The sequence below is a fragment of the Cebus imitator genome, unplaced genomic scaffold (assembly GCF_001604975.1).
Source record: "Cebus imitator isolate Cc_AM_T3 unplaced genomic scaffold, Cebus_imitator-1.0 Scaffold209, whole genome shotgun sequence".
Classification (NCBI taxonomy): Eukaryota; Metazoa; Chordata; class Mammalia; order Primates; family Cebidae; genus Cebus; species Cebus imitator.
Window position 1 is genome coordinate 1,933,229 of NW_016107524.1, and position 16,240 is coordinate 1,949,468.

Genomic DNA, 16,240 nt, shown 5'->3' on the forward strand with positions numbered 1-16,240 from the left:
AATAACATTGTAAGTTCTAGCCCCTGAGGTAAAGCAACTGACGTTGGAGGTTATTCTAGAATGAAAATCCAGATAAAGTGCAACACATTTAAAATTATGTCAGATAAGGAATATAGATTGCCTCAACAAGTAAAAGAGATGATTCAATAAAAAAGATGACTCAAGAAGTACAAAATAGCTGGTGATGCACTGGAACCAGCTCCTACCAGCTCACAAGAGCAGATTGTTAAATGTTTGGAAATTTTGCAGCCTGGCTGATATCATGTGGGTAGCTTGATATAAGCTGTGGAGGGAGAAGTTACACCACGGAAATTAACAAGTGCTACAAATGCGTTTTTTCTGGAGAGCTGGTTGTTGAACATTTACTAACATATCTGTGAAGTTAGCTGTCTCCAATTATTTGCGGGCTTTTTTTGGAATGAGATTATATTTGGTTATAAGGAATGCTTCTCAAGGCTTTGCAATACAGTATCTGCAAAGGCAAATGAAAATAAACTCCCAGGAACTCCAGAGACATGCTCCAAAGTGGCAAGGAATCTAAGCAAATATTGAATGTTTAAAACAATGAGGGTATATAATAATGGCAAAACTAAGATCCCGGACAACAATAAATGCATGTTACCTAACCAGTGAGTAGTCTTAAAAATGTAAAGTTCATGTATTTATTAGAAGGAGAGCTAGAATACTGAAAAAATTAAACTTCATCAAGTAAAAGGGCTAAGTATACAGTAAAAGCATGAATAAAAGTCAAAGATGAAAAGTCAAAGAGTAACCATAAACATTTGTAAAGAAAGTTCTAAAGCTCGCAAAACAGTAAATGGAACATAATGAAACAGGAAAACAAAACAGAAAGCAATTTAAAAAACAGTGCACACACCGAAAAAGAAAACACACACACACACACACACACACACACACACACAAACTCAACAAATAAAGCAAAAAACATAAAAGGAAAAAAAAAGCATGTAAAACTAGAACAAACAGCATGTTGCATGGTAGAAAATAAGCATTTATATAAATCAATATTACATAGTTCAATAAAATGTAAATGACTAAACTTACCATTAAAAGAATGAGACTGTAGAAATGGATTAAAACACAAAATTCAGTTAAGTGATTATGAAAGTCACACCTAGAACATAAAGACACAGAAAGGTTGAAAGTACAAAGGTGGAAAAAGCTGGTATATTTATATTTAATATCAGATAACAAAGACTTTAAGGTAAGACTGAATAAAGAAAATGTGGCACATATACACCATGGAATACTATGCAGCCATAAAAAGGATGAGTTCATGTCCTTTGCAGGGATATGGATGAAGCTGGAAACCATCATTCCCAGCAAACTAACACAAGAAAAGAAAGCCAAACAGTACATGTTCTCACTCGTAAATGGGAGCTGAATAATGAGAACACATGGACACAGGGAGGGGAGCATCACACACCAGGGCCTGTCAGGGGGTGGGGGGCTAGGGTAGAGATAGCATTAGGAGAAATACCTAATGTAGATCTACGGGGTGATGGCTGCAGCAAACTACCATGGCACATGTATAACTGTGTAACAATCGTACCCATTCTGCACATGTACCCCAGGACTTAAAGTATGATTAAAAAAAAAGAAAAACTGACAGAACTATAGAGACTTGTATCATCCTGATCATGTAAAATTTCAATAGAAATATTTCAATTAGTTTAAATAAAATTTAAAATGTTAGTAAATATAAAGATTTTAGGAAAATAATAAGCTGAATTTATGGGGCAAAAAATAGAACCTGGATACAAGTAAATAGAGAATTTGTTGATTCTTCTCAAACTCACATTAAGTATTTATAAAAATTAACTTGTGTACCAAGCCATAAAGCACATCTCAACATGTTTAGAGGAAAAATAGAATCAATACAGGCCATATTCTCCAATCATTATGCAATTAAGTTGGAGGTCAGTAACAAAAAAGATAAATTTAAATATTTCTGAAGTTTGTAAATTTCAAAAACACACCTCTCAATTATCTATGTGCCAAAGAAGAAATCCTAATGGGAAATTGAGAAATACTTAAAAATAAGTTGTAATGAAAGATCTACCTATCAATATTTGTAGAAGAGGGCCAAGGCAGAAATTACAGAAAAATTTACTGCTTCAGTATGTTATTAGAAAGGAAGAAAGGCTGAAAACTGATGATCTGACATATAAATAAAAGGTTTTAAAAAGGAACAAATAGAGGAAAAATAAAAGCAAAAATCATGGAAACAAAACATAAAGATAGAATCGGATCAGCAAAGGATTAAGGCAAAAGTTAGTTTTGTGAAAGAGCAAGTATAATTAAGAGAATTCTGGTAAGGCTGATTCATAAAAAGATATTCATAGAAAGAAACAATACTAGAAATTATTTATAATAGATTTAAAAAGGGAATACTAAATACTTTTGTGACAATAATTTTTAAAACTTAAGTAAAATGAAAAGTTCCTAGAAAAACATAACTTAATAAATTTAAGAAGAAAATTTAAGTAAAATAGTAAGTAGCAAAAGACTACTTAAACAGTGATAGACTTTGTATAAAATCTAAAAACAAGCAAGAAATTAAATAACTTATTCTTTGGAGATACATATATTTGGTGACAAGGTTAATTTTACAAAACAAAAGAAATAATAAACACAAAATTCAGATTAATGGTCACCTTGGGCATGGGAACATAAGAAGGTAATAAAGGAAAATCTACTAAGTAGGTGCAAGAGCACTGGCTATGTCCTTTTTTCTCTAGCCCACAACTGTTTGTTGCATTATTATGCTTAATAAAGTACATTTATGTTATCTGTAAGTTGTGAACATGACATAGCTTTTAAAATAAAAATTTCAATTTTAAAAAGATTTGTGCTTATTATATAAAGACTAATTACAGAGCTCTCCAAAAGCTAGGTGGGGGCTTCTGGGGCAGAGGAATTGGGTAAAATGTTTAATTGGTAGTGAGTTTCTTGTCACTGGAGTTATTCAAGTACAGAGGAGAAAACTCTTTTAAATTAATATGAATACTTAAAGTAAACAAGTATTACTTGGTTGATTGAATTAACTTCCATCTACATCTGAAATACTATAATTTCTTGGCTCAGTTGTTAAGCAAACTAATTTAACTGTTCATGTTAGCCAATTTGTTAAAAATATGAAGTCCAGATAGATACTGCCCTTGTCTGCCAATTCCAGAATTAGAATAAATCAGTTACTCCCAGAAAAAGCTAGGGATCAACTTTACCCAGCAAATCACTTGCTTCTGTTTTTTTCTTAATAATTTAATCATTCCTTACATGTTTTTCCTTGGTAAGGCAGGGGAGAGGAAAGGAGGGGTGGGATAGCTATATATTTTTAGCATTTTCATGAAGCTCAATTTTATGCAACTAATTATCTAAAGATAGTATTGAAGCTAATTTTAGCAGGTAATAAGTTTAGGCAGGATCTTAGAGAATATTCTGCCTTTTAATCTTCATAGGTTCTAGAATTGAAAGTAGAAAGTCACTTTTCTAAAAGTGTTGCCAAACGTCCCTCGGTCCTTCACTATCGAGGAGGGGAATGCCAACAAAAGTGCTGGGCTGTCACCTCAGGGAACATTTAAAACTAAGTTAAAAGCATAGATTAAATAAATTCATTTATGCCAACTGCCAAAAGGCAAGGGCAATCTTCAGAGTCTGGAAATGACAGAAGGCAGGCAAGATATGCATGAGGGGGTGGATATTCTGGCATTAACTAAATCCCTGCTGGAAACATAGCGGATATCTTAGATCACTCAGTTCAGTCAATTATCCCTGCAGATAACCCTATCAGAAGTACCTCCCACCTACAGAAATCTGCCTAGGGTTTGCTAACCCACCTGGTTATTAATTACAGGAAAAAAAAAAAAAAAAAGAGGATCACTGAATACAACCCCTAAGGCCTAGTTTTCTCTCAGGTGGGCTGACAAAAGGAACTGATGCTGAAGACTGAAAATAGCCCCAGCCCTTCGCTTATTATTAGCCCTCTTAGCGATGTGTCATATGGTGGGTTGTGTCTTCTTTGGAGAAAGTCAATCATGTCACTCTGGTGAGAAAAGAATGGTGAACAGCAAGGAGACTTTTGCAATGAAATAATGCAAACTATTCCAGACATGCATAACGGTTCTATTTGCTGTGTTCCTTAGGTCAGGGTGTAAGAAACCCAATCTTGAAGGAAAATGCCGTAGTTTATCTTGCCCCAGAAATCGCTGCTGGTACACAGGGATTTGGCTATTCAGCTGGAAGTAACCCAAAAAAAAAAAAAAAAAAAAAAAAACCCTTATTGGGTCACATGACCCTACCAGTTCTCAAGTCAGATCTCTGTTCTTAAGGGCACTGTGTGGAGCTTCTCAGATCTGCGGAGGTTTTCTCTGCAAATACAGGAAGAAAGCAGGTGGATGAATGCATAATGATGGCCCTGCTTCTGGCCTCTTTGCTGGCATTCCTGAGTTTGGGATCAGGATGTCATCATCGGATCTGTCACTGCTCTAACAGAGCTTTTCTCTGCCAAGAGAGCAAGGTGACAGAGATTCCTTCTGACCTCCCGAGGAATGCGGTCCAGCTGTGAGTATCAGAGGGAGTGGGAACAACTGCATGGCTGGCATTTGTGCGTTGAGTACTATTATTATTTTTACATTAGGCTAATATCTGTTAGGCTAAAACATTTCTGCCCCTTGACCAAAGTCCTGAATAAAACAAGACTCCCCAGCCCAACTCTCCTGCCTTGTGGCTTTCCAAAAATCTTAGATGAGAGTTTGTCAGGGAACAGCAGTGTGAAAACCTGAATCCAAAGGCAAAGGGAAAAGTGTTTAGTCTTTTCACTGCATTTGCTCTTTGGTTTCATACTGCCTTTAGTGGAACCAGAAAAGGAAAATTATGGCAAAGTAGAAACTTAGGAGACCTAGAATTGGAGGCAGAAAGGTGGCTTTGATGTAAGCAGAATACACAAGCTATGTCGCCTGAGGACACTGAATCTAAAAGGCCAGAGTCTTTGCAGCTTTGAAGATACCGTCAAATAATTCCTGAACTAAGATTCTACTTCTGAGGGTAAAAAGGAGGTGGTGGAGAGGAGAAAGTGTGTGAAGAAAGTAAGACAGGAAAGAAGCAGAGAGATGGAGAAATACAGGATAATCTTTTACACAGCTGGAAAAAATGTGATTAATAATTTAGAAACTTAACTATTTTAACAGGAAGTAGACTTCTAGAGTTGGACAGGAATTTAGGCACGATCTCACTCTATCTCTTTCTTTTGTAAATTAGAAATCTGGTGTCTGAAGAGTAAAGAGGACTTTCCAGACTCTTATGATGAGTTGAGATGGAGCCAAAACTGGAAATCAGGCCTTTTGATTCACAGTCTACTATTTTGTTTTGTTTTATTTTCTCAATTCCCTGTGTCCTACTCCATTAGAGCAACAGTGAGGCAAATTGTCCAGTTACTGCTTCCCCTGAGAACTGGCAAGTTGGGACTCAGGGACTTAGGATACCCTCTTTGTTTTTATTCCAAGGATTTTAAACAGAAGCCTGTTTCAATCTTTGTCACTTAAACCTATGGACAATTTGTATTTAATTGAAGAAGGTAGTCATTTCTTCAGTTCACCAATTACCATGTTTGCACTAAAACATGTTAGTGTTGCATTTCAGATTTTCACCCAGGGACAATGAGTTGCAGAATTACAGACCTGGTTGACTCTGCTTGCCACTTTTCCCCTTAACATCTCAAGTCTTCAGTTCTTATCCAGAGGCAGCTGCAGAGGCAGGGAAAATAGCTGGCCAGTTCTGTGTTTTGGCTACACTGTCTCAGATTAGACAGTTTCTCCTGATTATGCTGAAGAATGTGCCCATGTACAAAAACAGTCTAGTTTATTAGGTAAATATAAGCATGGGAGAAGGCCAATGTACCTGAGCTCCTAAAAGTCATTTGCTCCTGAGTGACTCTGAACGATTACTTAACACCTTCTGAGCCTCAAGTTCCTCATTTCTGAAGCCATTTTAATGCAACCTGCTTGGTTGAATTGTTGTGAACACTAAAAGATATACATGCACCCCTGCACCATAATTTCCACCTCTCTGGGACATACTCCACTTCTTCCAATGTTTCTATGTGGGCCAATCAGTGCCATCCAGTTGGTAAAGCAAACAGCCCCAAACAAGTTTTAATTTTAGGGTGATTCCACATTAGCCTGTCTGCTTTCTGAAATGTCATTACCAGAAGAGAGATTTTCTTTTTTTTTGTCTGCAAAGAAAACATAGGGGAAAACAAAGAGGAAGAGATGGAGGGAGAAAGGAAAAGAGAAAGAAAAGAAAGAGAAGAAAGAAAATTCACCCCCATACCTTAAACCTTCAGGAAGTATATTTGTATGAATTACTATGAGAGGAGCAGGATAATGAATTTTTGAAAAAAGATAATACTAAGGTATAAATGACTAAAACATATCTCTGGCCAAGAGCATTTTGCAACTAAGGAAAGAGAGCATGAGGTATTGAGATAGTATGGAAAGAGATGGTGGGAAAGAGCATGATGGACAGAGCACCAGAAACAAATTTCACAATCTCGACAAAGGCTAGCTCTGGGTCAATTCCTTACTTCGGTGTATGTAACAGAAGACAAAGTTGCATAAAACTAAGAAAGGGAAAGAAAGTGCTTGCCAGTTGGTACCATTTCCCCCCACCTATGGAAAGAGTATAGTTAAGGGCTTTAGAAGCTCTCCCAGATACCCAATCTTCGCAAGATTCTCTCCCCTCCACACTCATTGGTAGGGCTTGAGTAGGACCATCCTAGAGTTTGGCTTTGCAATCTTCCTGGAAAGGTGTACTAAGACAAGAAGAGAAATTTTTCTTTGTCTATTAAATTTTTAAAAAGGAAAATGTTTTGAGGTCAGTGTGTTAATCACTGAAGAGCAGATAAAATGTCAAGCGAAATAGAACTTGGACATACTGTTTGAATGAAAGAGCAATTGCCTTTATTTCTGCTTCCTTAAAAAGACCGAATCAAGGTTATCTAAGACATTGGCAGAAGAAAGATGAAATGGCCTGCTCAACTAAGTATCTCTAATTCACCTTATAGTCTTCCAAGTTTGGGTATCGACTTTAATGATGATTGCATAAATGTAGCTAGATGGATTATTGGATTTCATTGACCACAACTGCTTAATCCATCAACATGTCACAGCTTCACTGTTACTCAGGCTCATCTGGTGGAAAACAAATCCTACATTTTACTATGTACATTTTTATTCTATCATTCCATTCACCTTGCAGCAGTTTCATTTCATTTGATATATCTGCTAGATATCACAAACATTGCTAATTTCCTATGATCTGCACATGCTGATGTTAACGCTAAAAGCACAGAAGCACCATCAACAGGAAGGTAGATTTCATTTACTAGGGAGCTCCTACTATTTGCTTTATGCACTGTGTTTTGCATATACCACTTCATTAGAACTTCACAAAAAACTGCAAGTTTGGTATTATTGCTCTGTTTTTCAAATAAGACAAACCAAAGCACAAAAAAGGTGAGTAACTTGGGCAGTTATCCCTGCAGCTCCTGGATAGCAGAGCTGGGATCCAAACTTGAGTCTTTTATATCCCCTCTGCATGCCATATGACATGAACATCATTTGACTCTGTACCTTTCTTATTCTAGGGAAAAATTAAGTAGTCCTTTACATTTTTTTTTTTTTTTGAGCCGGAGTTTCACTTTTGTTACCCAGGCTGGAGTGCAAAGGCGCGATCTCGGCTCACCGCAACCTCCGCCTCCTGGGTTCAAGCAATTCTCCTGCCTCAGCCTCCCAAGTAGCTGGGACTACAGGCGTGTGCCACCATGCCCAGCTAATTTTTGTATTTTTAGTAGAGACGGGGTTTCACTATGTTGACCAGGATGGTCTCGATCTCTTGACCTCGTGATCCACCTGCCTCGGCCTCCTAAAGTGCCAGGATTATAGGCGTGAGCCACCACACCCAGCCTAGGCCTTTAGTTTTTAAACCAGAAATCAGCTTTATGGGCTATACAATCTCTTGCAACTATTCATCTCTATCACAGTAACAGAAAAGGAGCCATAAACAACATGTAAATTACTGAACATAGACTTGTTCCAAGAAAACTTTATGAACACGGAATTTGAATTTCATATAACTGTCATGTCACAAAGAAAGCATTATTTTTATTTTTTCCAACCACGTAAAACTATGAGAAAGATTTTTAGCTCATTGGCCGTAAAAAACATGGGACAAGCCAAATTTGGCCCTAGACTATATATTGCCCCCTTCTGATTTAGACTGCAGCGGAGAGATTGGATAAATATTACTGGTTTGAGTGGGATTTAGGCAGCCTAAGGCCGCAAGGCACCATGGAGAAACTACTAACCTAGGTGAGCAGGATCACTCATGGGCAGCCTTAAAATGGCTCTGATGAGTCAGAGATGGTAGAGCACAGTGTCTAAAATTTGAGATACCTGAGTTTAAACCCAGGATTTGCCATTAAATTTTAACCCTGTTTTCTGGACCCTTGGCTGTGTAATGGAAATTACCATGTGTGCCTACCTGGCAGAGTTGCTATGAAGATTACATGAGACAATACAGGTAAAACCCTTGGTACAATGTCTCTCACATTGTTGTTATTGTTGATGAGGATAATGTTGCTCCCAACTGTAGAATATTAGGCAAAAATTGCCTACCACAGAGGGCTTTCGTGAGGATCAAGTCAGTCAAGAGGTATGAGACTGATTTGGAAAATTGATATAAAGATCTTTGTAACTCTGAGGTAGTTTGCAACCTCCCCTTTGTTTAAGAACAATCTCCCCCCAGTGTATGTAGCACTTAATTTCCATGGACTTACTTTCTGGGTAAGAAAATGTGTCCCTTAATGATGTCAATATTGGCCAAGAACTCAGGGAGCAGGTTCATTCTAACCATAGCCAAAGGAATTGTGGTTTCTGACTTATCCTAGAAACTCAGCTTTACCTAGAGGTGGTCAGCGGATCTAGAAAAGTGCCTTTGATCTTACTTTATTCTTCCTGGAGTTAGAATTCCTAAGGAGAATGCAAACACCCATTCTACATCTGAAATTTGAAGCCTAAGCAACAGTATGGATGCAATGATCTTCTTCTTCAGCAGGGTCAGATGATTATAATACTGAAGAAGAAAAGGGTCTATTGATGGTTATCTTGTCTTAGGGAGACCTGTCCTGAGATTATATTATAGACTACCTGTGTTAAACCCTGTCCTAATAGCAAGTTCCCATATCTCGTTGCAATCTCATTTCACTAGCATTTACTTCTAATTATCTTTTCCCCCTTTTACTTTCTTTTTTGCCTTATATTCCTTGTTTTCTTGTCCTGGTTTAGATCTCCATATTCCATAACCATAGATTATTTAGTTACGAATTTTAAAGTGTGTCTAGGTGAGGCTTTGATAGGTCCCTAGTTCTGAGGAATGTATCAGTCGTGTACAAAAAGGGTAGCCTTTGCTATACTGAGGTGTTCTGTGATGTCCAACAGTGAAACAGATTTTTTGATGTTTGTAAACATACTTAACTCCACCATTTTCTAAGAGCATTCTGAGGGTTAACATTCTACAGAGCACTTTGGGAAAGGGTAGTCTATCCAACCCCAGCCACCCGGATAAATTCCTTCTAAAAAGTCTGAACCACAACCCAGACCTTTTGACTTTCCAATTCAGTTCTCAAGATCACAGCTAGAAAAGGACCCTTGGGTGGGTTTTTATTGCTTTGTGCCTGAGAAGTAAGTATTTTAAAATGTGCTGTGTTCTCATGAAGGAGATGGTTCTGAAGGACAGACTATAAGTAACCCTGAGGTAACTAGGTATTACCTGTTCTGAGGTGATGAAAAAAAAGATCAAACAATGGATTACAAAACTATGAAAACTACTCCTAACTTCCTCATTTTTGAATGTCGACAGTTTAGTTCTCATCATATAGGTTTCAAACTTTTCCGATCACCCACCTAATCAGTTTACAAACTCCTTTCATATTTCTACTATTGATAATAATATTTTTTTTTAGAAAAATTGCCATCATCTTTGCTTGGGCCTTGACAATCTAAATTCTGGATTATATAATTACTTTCCAATTCATCTCTTTCCTATCAATCCCTCTTTTCCCCAAACTAGCCAGCACACCATCATTCTATTTTCTCCATAAAACACCACAGCCACCATGTTGTGACTTCCCAGTTCAAAACCATTCAACAGCTCATCTTTCTGACTTTATTCTCCAACAGGAGCCTACTCCACAGCTGATAGGGCCTTGTTCTCAAGCAGAGTTGGTGCATTCCCACTTCTCTGTGTCTTTACGTTATGCCTCTTGTTTGTACTATTCTCAGTTTATTCTTTGTCTCTCGAAATCCAACCTACTTATTATCATCATGCTCAAAGGCTGCCTCTTTCATGAAGTCTTCCCTTCCCACTCTGTTTTTATTTAAACTTGCTTTCATTCAAACACTGGTGCCGTTCATTTCACACTTAATCTTGCCTTGCATTTAATTTTTCAGGTCTGTCTTATTTCCTCAATTGCAGCGAAAATTTCCTTTGTACTCCTTAGTGTGTCTGGTTCGATACAACGTGTGTTCTGGACCTTCAATTACATGTAGAAGAAATGATTCAATAAATCGGGAGGTATTACATCTGTTTATTTGCTCTGCTCCTCAGTATTGAATAAAAGATTCTTATAAAAGATGATTATTGCTTTCTCCTGCAGTGAACTAGTATAGGATTTGATAGCTTTATTATTTCCTTGTTTTTTTTTTAAGAAAATGCCTGTGTGTCATTCCAGAATCCATTAATTTATACAGAAAGAAAGATACATTGACTAGAAACAAGGTCTACTAAGTTAAAAGTTGAATATTCTATACTCCAGGCATATCACTCAATTTTTTTGACTTACGTAATAATAATTGCCTCTCTACACCTAACAAAAATATTGAAAAGAGGAAAGAGATTTTGCCCAAACAAAATCACTTTAAACCAGACAGAAATGTTCAAAAAATATAATTTTTGCCAAGTAAGGTCAGATTCTAGACCCTGAGTTTTAAGTTTTCTATGTTCCTCGGATGTACTTTGATTGCTATAGTTCTGTGTAATTATCAAAACCAAATACCTCACTGTGCAAATTGCCCTGGGTGCCCGTGTTTGGAGTCTCCTATAGCCTTGTTTAGATACTTCTTTGAAAGAAACAGACAGCACAGTGTTCACGCTAATATATACATAATCCTTTCTCTTGACATAAAATCCTGCACCTACTTTTGAGAAAAATGATATATCTATGTCCAACATTTGGAATTTAATTGGGCTGGGGGAAAGGGAGGTTTATATCCCCTGCAGAAGAACCAGAAAAACAACTAAAGGAACAGCTATAGAATGCAGTACCTGGAAAGAGAAAAAGTGAAAATTACATTGCAGAGAAAGAATACTTTAAAGTAGAAGATGAACTTTATCCTGAGAATTGGCTAAGAGCTATAATTTACAGAGTCATTATTAGCAATTGAAGAGTAGCGGTTTGATAGCATAGAACTGTACTTGCTTGGTGATGATAAAACCCCCTTGTTTACCTAAAGGTGCATGCTGTCCCTTCTCACCCGAGTCCTCTACTAAAGAAGCCTATGCTTCAAAAGTAGGACATCTTGGCAGCAAATGGGAAATTCATTTAACTTTTGATTATACTTCTCCAAAGCCACTAATTGGGTTATCTAGTCACTGTGGTTGATTGGACTATACTTTTTTTTAGGCTCTTAGATTTAGACTCTTCAATTTAGCTTTATTTAGACTAGATTCTAGCTTATATAGCCCACAAGGTCAGCTAGAAAAGAGAGTAATTATTTTTAATTGCCGAGGATCTGATTATAATGAGATATAGATGTTTGTTCTTAATCTGACCTCTCCCTAAAGTATCTCAGAGCATGTTTTGTATCTCTGACCTGAACATGCCATTACCTTGTTCTTTAGTATGAAATAGGCTAGCTGATCTGAAAATCTTCAAAGGATATACAAAAGAATATTTGAATAAAGCAGCCAATCCCGTGCTATACACTTGAATTCAATTATATTTTTAGCCTTCAGAGTGACATGAGGCCACTTTCTTTCATATCTCCTCTTAGACCTTTTTCAGCAAGAGCCAACATGGTTATCACAGAGTCCTATGTCAGAAACCGTGAAGAATGCACAGCTGAGCCCATTTTTGTATCTTTCTAATGGCAAGCTTGATGAAAACCTCTAAGAAACAGGGACCTTAAACGTTTAACTGTTTCAATGAAACAGAAAGATCAACACATCGACGATATTGAGAGAAAACTCATTAGTAGACTAATGAAAGTTTGATGTGAAATGAGCTGAGATTTTTTCCATTCTCAAATGCTTTAATTTTACAAACATCTTCAGGCACCAAACTTCCTAAAACCAACAGACTTTGTCTAGACCTTAGACAGATTCCAGCAGCTGTGTAATCCTTAAGCTCCTCTGATATCACTTGTGGGATTTAGGGAGTAAGCATGTTTCCCTTGAGCTGAATGGTTGTGTTATTTTGAGATGCAGCATGGAAAACCCCCACACAAACCTCTCTCCTGTTATTTTCAATTTGGTGAGGGGTTTTTAACAAATAATTTCTTGTCAGGGCAGGAAAGGAAGAAACCTTCATTTAATTGCTGTTTGTTTTGTGGGCAAGCAGTATAGCATTTCTGTAAGTAAATACATTGGAGAAGACAGTAGAAAATGCAACAAGAAACATTGTTTTAAGTTAGAAAACAAACTGGAAAAAGAATGAGAGAAAATATGAGAATTATGATGAACAGCAAAGAGGTCATCTGGAATCCTGCATACAGTAGCAAAATTGCTTATCATTCCCCTGATTGTGAAAATCTACTGAACTCCTTAAATAAGAACACACAGTCTTGGAACGGCATCTCATTCCCCCAGATAAATACGAGAAACAAGGGGAAAGAAGCACAAGCAGTTATGCTATCAGATAGGAAAATTACAAAGTAGCCCTGGAAGCAGATGTTTGGGGTAAGATTCTGGAGGAAGAGGAGCAATGACAGCAGCAGCAGATGTCAGAACCTCAATAAAAGAAACCACTAGGCTGTTTGTTCGGGAAATTGCTGCATCAAAATCTTTATGTCTTGACTCAGGGTGGTTGAATTTCCCAGAGAAGATTCCTCCAAACTTCTACTGGAGGATGGTGTCCTGACTACCAGGCTGGGAAAAGAACTAGAGCCTCAGCCTCCAGTAGTCATGAGTGGTACCTGGCATCCTCAAGTCCAGAAACTCCCTGTTTTATGCTCTCTAAACAGTAAATCTTTGGGGTTTTGCTCAGGTGGGTAGGGGCACTCCCCTGACTGTTCTGAGGGGAAAGTCTGGATGTCTCTTAAATATACTCTATATATTTATAAAATATCCTCTTTATTTTGTCCATTTTACCCTATTTCCACCCCTGCCCCACTCGTAGATACCCAGGGTCTCCAATCCTGAGTATTTCAGGGATGGTGCAGTAGAAATCACTTTGACTTAGGATTCTATTTTCTAGAGTCTACCATTTAACACTTCTCAACCTTTAATATGCTTGCAAAGCAGAGGAACACATTGTGAAACACAGATTCTAATTCGGCTTTCAGGGATGCTGTCAGTACTAGTTCCAGAACCATATTCCTCCATCTCTGCAATCCTAAAATCTTCCTGCCCTTGTCCTTCTGTCCTTGTTGATTTATTCATTTAAAAACCAAATTCCCTTATTGTCTTCTCAGTGGAGTTTTGGGAGGAAACAAATAGTTGTTTGTTTAATATGCCATTTCTACACAGAAATTCCCATTCATTATTCACCTACTCAATCTGGCTCTGTCTCCATGGTTCCAATGAGCTGAAAATTCTTCTTGTCACAGGTACCAATAAACTTCTCTTTATTTTTCCATATGTTTTATATGGTGGTTATATTACATTTTACATCTTACGACTCTGAATGTAAGAGGAATGTGCACAATTCATATGACAGATTCAGTGGTCACTTCTCTGTTCACATGTCACACACCTCTCAGGAACACTCCACGCAAGCCACCATTTGAGTACTTGACACACCTTCCTCTTTTGACTTTCAGTTTCTGTAATAACCACACTGGTTTTCCTCCTACAACTCAGGCCAAACTTTGGTCTTCTCTGCTGAATTCTCTATTGCTTTTCACTCTCTAAATGTTGAAGTGCCCAGGCTTCATCCTGGACCTTCTTCTGTCGTGCATTTGTTCTCTCTGTATGGTGAGCTCATCCAGACAGCTTCAAATATAACCTATATTCAGAATATATGTGCCATTTCTGACTGCCTTATAGAGCCTGAGACATGTAATATTCAACTGAAACCTTGACTTCTCCACTTGACTCTTTTACAAGCATCTCAAAACCAGTAAATAGAAAATAGTACACTTAATTGCCTTCCCTCAACCTCCACAGAATCTCTTCTCCCAGCCTTCATCATCTGTACAAATGCACATGTCTTCAAACTCTCACTCCCAAATCCAATCCATCAACAGGTGCTGGGGATTTGACACATAAAATACAGCTCCAAAGACTCCACTTATCCATATTGCCCCTACCATCACTCTAGCTTAATCCACCATCATCTCTCACCTGGGCTACTGCAATATGCCCTACCTATTCTATTCCCTGTTTCACTTGAATTAATAGTCTATCCCCTATGCAGCAGCCAGAGAAACATTTCAAAAGCATATGGCATCCAGTGACATAGAACTTCATTTACAATAAAATTTATTAGACTCTTGTTTTATGACTGCCTGCTATGACAGGCACTGTTTGAGGTGCTGGAGAGTCAGCAGTGAGCAAAACAGACAGATTATCTTTTCTTGTGGAGGCAATGTGCTTTGCCTTGACTACAAGGCACCCCATGATTTGACCTCTTCCTGTCACCCTGGACCCTTTCTACTCTTCAGATACACTAAGCTCTCTCCTACCTTAGATCTTTTCACTTACTTTTCTTTCTGCCCAGAATATTTTTCTCACTCCTCTTCAAATCTTTCAGCTTGATGAGATAATACAAGATGACTTTTCATCTTTTCAGTCTCTACCCAAATGCCACCCCCGTTGGAAGGGTCTTTTTGACCACTCTATTATAGTAACACATCCATTGCTCTAGCATGTGACACTTTTATTTCTTTCATGAACTTACTGTAACTTGAATGTTTTCATTTATTTTCCTTCCCACCACTCCGTCACTAGCAACTAGAACTAAAGTTGAACGATGGCAAAGATTTCAACATGTTCAATAGTCCTTGGCACAGAGTAAACACTCAATACATATATGAGTTGAAATAATAGATGAAATGGCTTCTCAAGCAAATAACAATTAGAAGGAAAGACTGAACGTAACATACATCTGCTAAGTCCTACTGTGTCACTATGCCACATGCCACCTATAGCATCTTGCCCAATAGTTTTGCACTGTAGCTATTACTGTCCCATTTTAAAAATAAGGAAAATAAAATTAAGAATTAGTCCAAAGCCACTCAGCTTCTCAGTATCAGAATTGAAATTGACATCTCTTATATACCTGATTCTAAAATTCCCAGTCTTTGTACAAACCAGGAAAAAAAAAAAAGAGACAGAGGACTTCTTGTCATTCTGAACTCCTAAAGTAAAAGTCTAAACTCTTCATCTGAGCACTTACATATGCACAATGCTGGACCCATCTTTGATACAGAACTTATGTATTATTTTGTCTCCCATATATAGTAAACTGAGGGTTAGCACTGTATTCTTCTCCTGCACCCACCAGGGTTGGTGACATAGTTTGGATGTGTGTCCCCTCTATATCTCATGTTGCAGTGTAATCCCCATTGTTGGAAGTGGGGCCTGGTGGGAGGTATGTGGGTCATGGGGGCGGATCCTTCATGGCTTTGTGCTGTTTGAGTGAGTTCTCGTGAACTCTGGCTGTTGTAAAGTGTGGTATCTCCCTCTACCTTGCTCCTGCTCTGCCATGTGAGATGCCTGTTTTCCCTCTTCAACTCTCACCATGAATAAAAGCTCCCTGAGACCTCTGCAGAAGCCAAACAGATGCCACATCACATACTTCCTGTATAGCCTGCAGAACCTGAGTCAATGAAACCTGTTTTCTTTGTAAATTAACCAGTCTCAGGTATTTTTTAATAGCAATGCAAGAACAGCCTAACACAGATGGATATGAGCAACTACTCAATGAGGAGGAGAGATAAAG

General features: G+C 37.8%; 1 protein-coding gene across 1 annotated transcript in view; it reads left to right on the forward strand.

The window, feature by feature from the left end:
* Positions 1 to 4,329: 4,329 nt before the first annotated feature.
* Positions 4,330 to 16,240, forward strand: part of FSHR (follicle stimulating hormone receptor) — a 191,170-nt gene continuing 179,259 nt past the window's right edge. Inside the window, exon 1 of the mRNA XM_017548512.2 lies at positions 4,330 to 4,584. Within this exon, the coding sequence (XP_017404001.1) occupies positions 4,430 to 4,584 (155 nt within the window). The 5' untranslated portion in view covers positions 4,330 to 4,429. The remainder of the gene's footprint in view (positions 4,585 to 16,240) is intronic.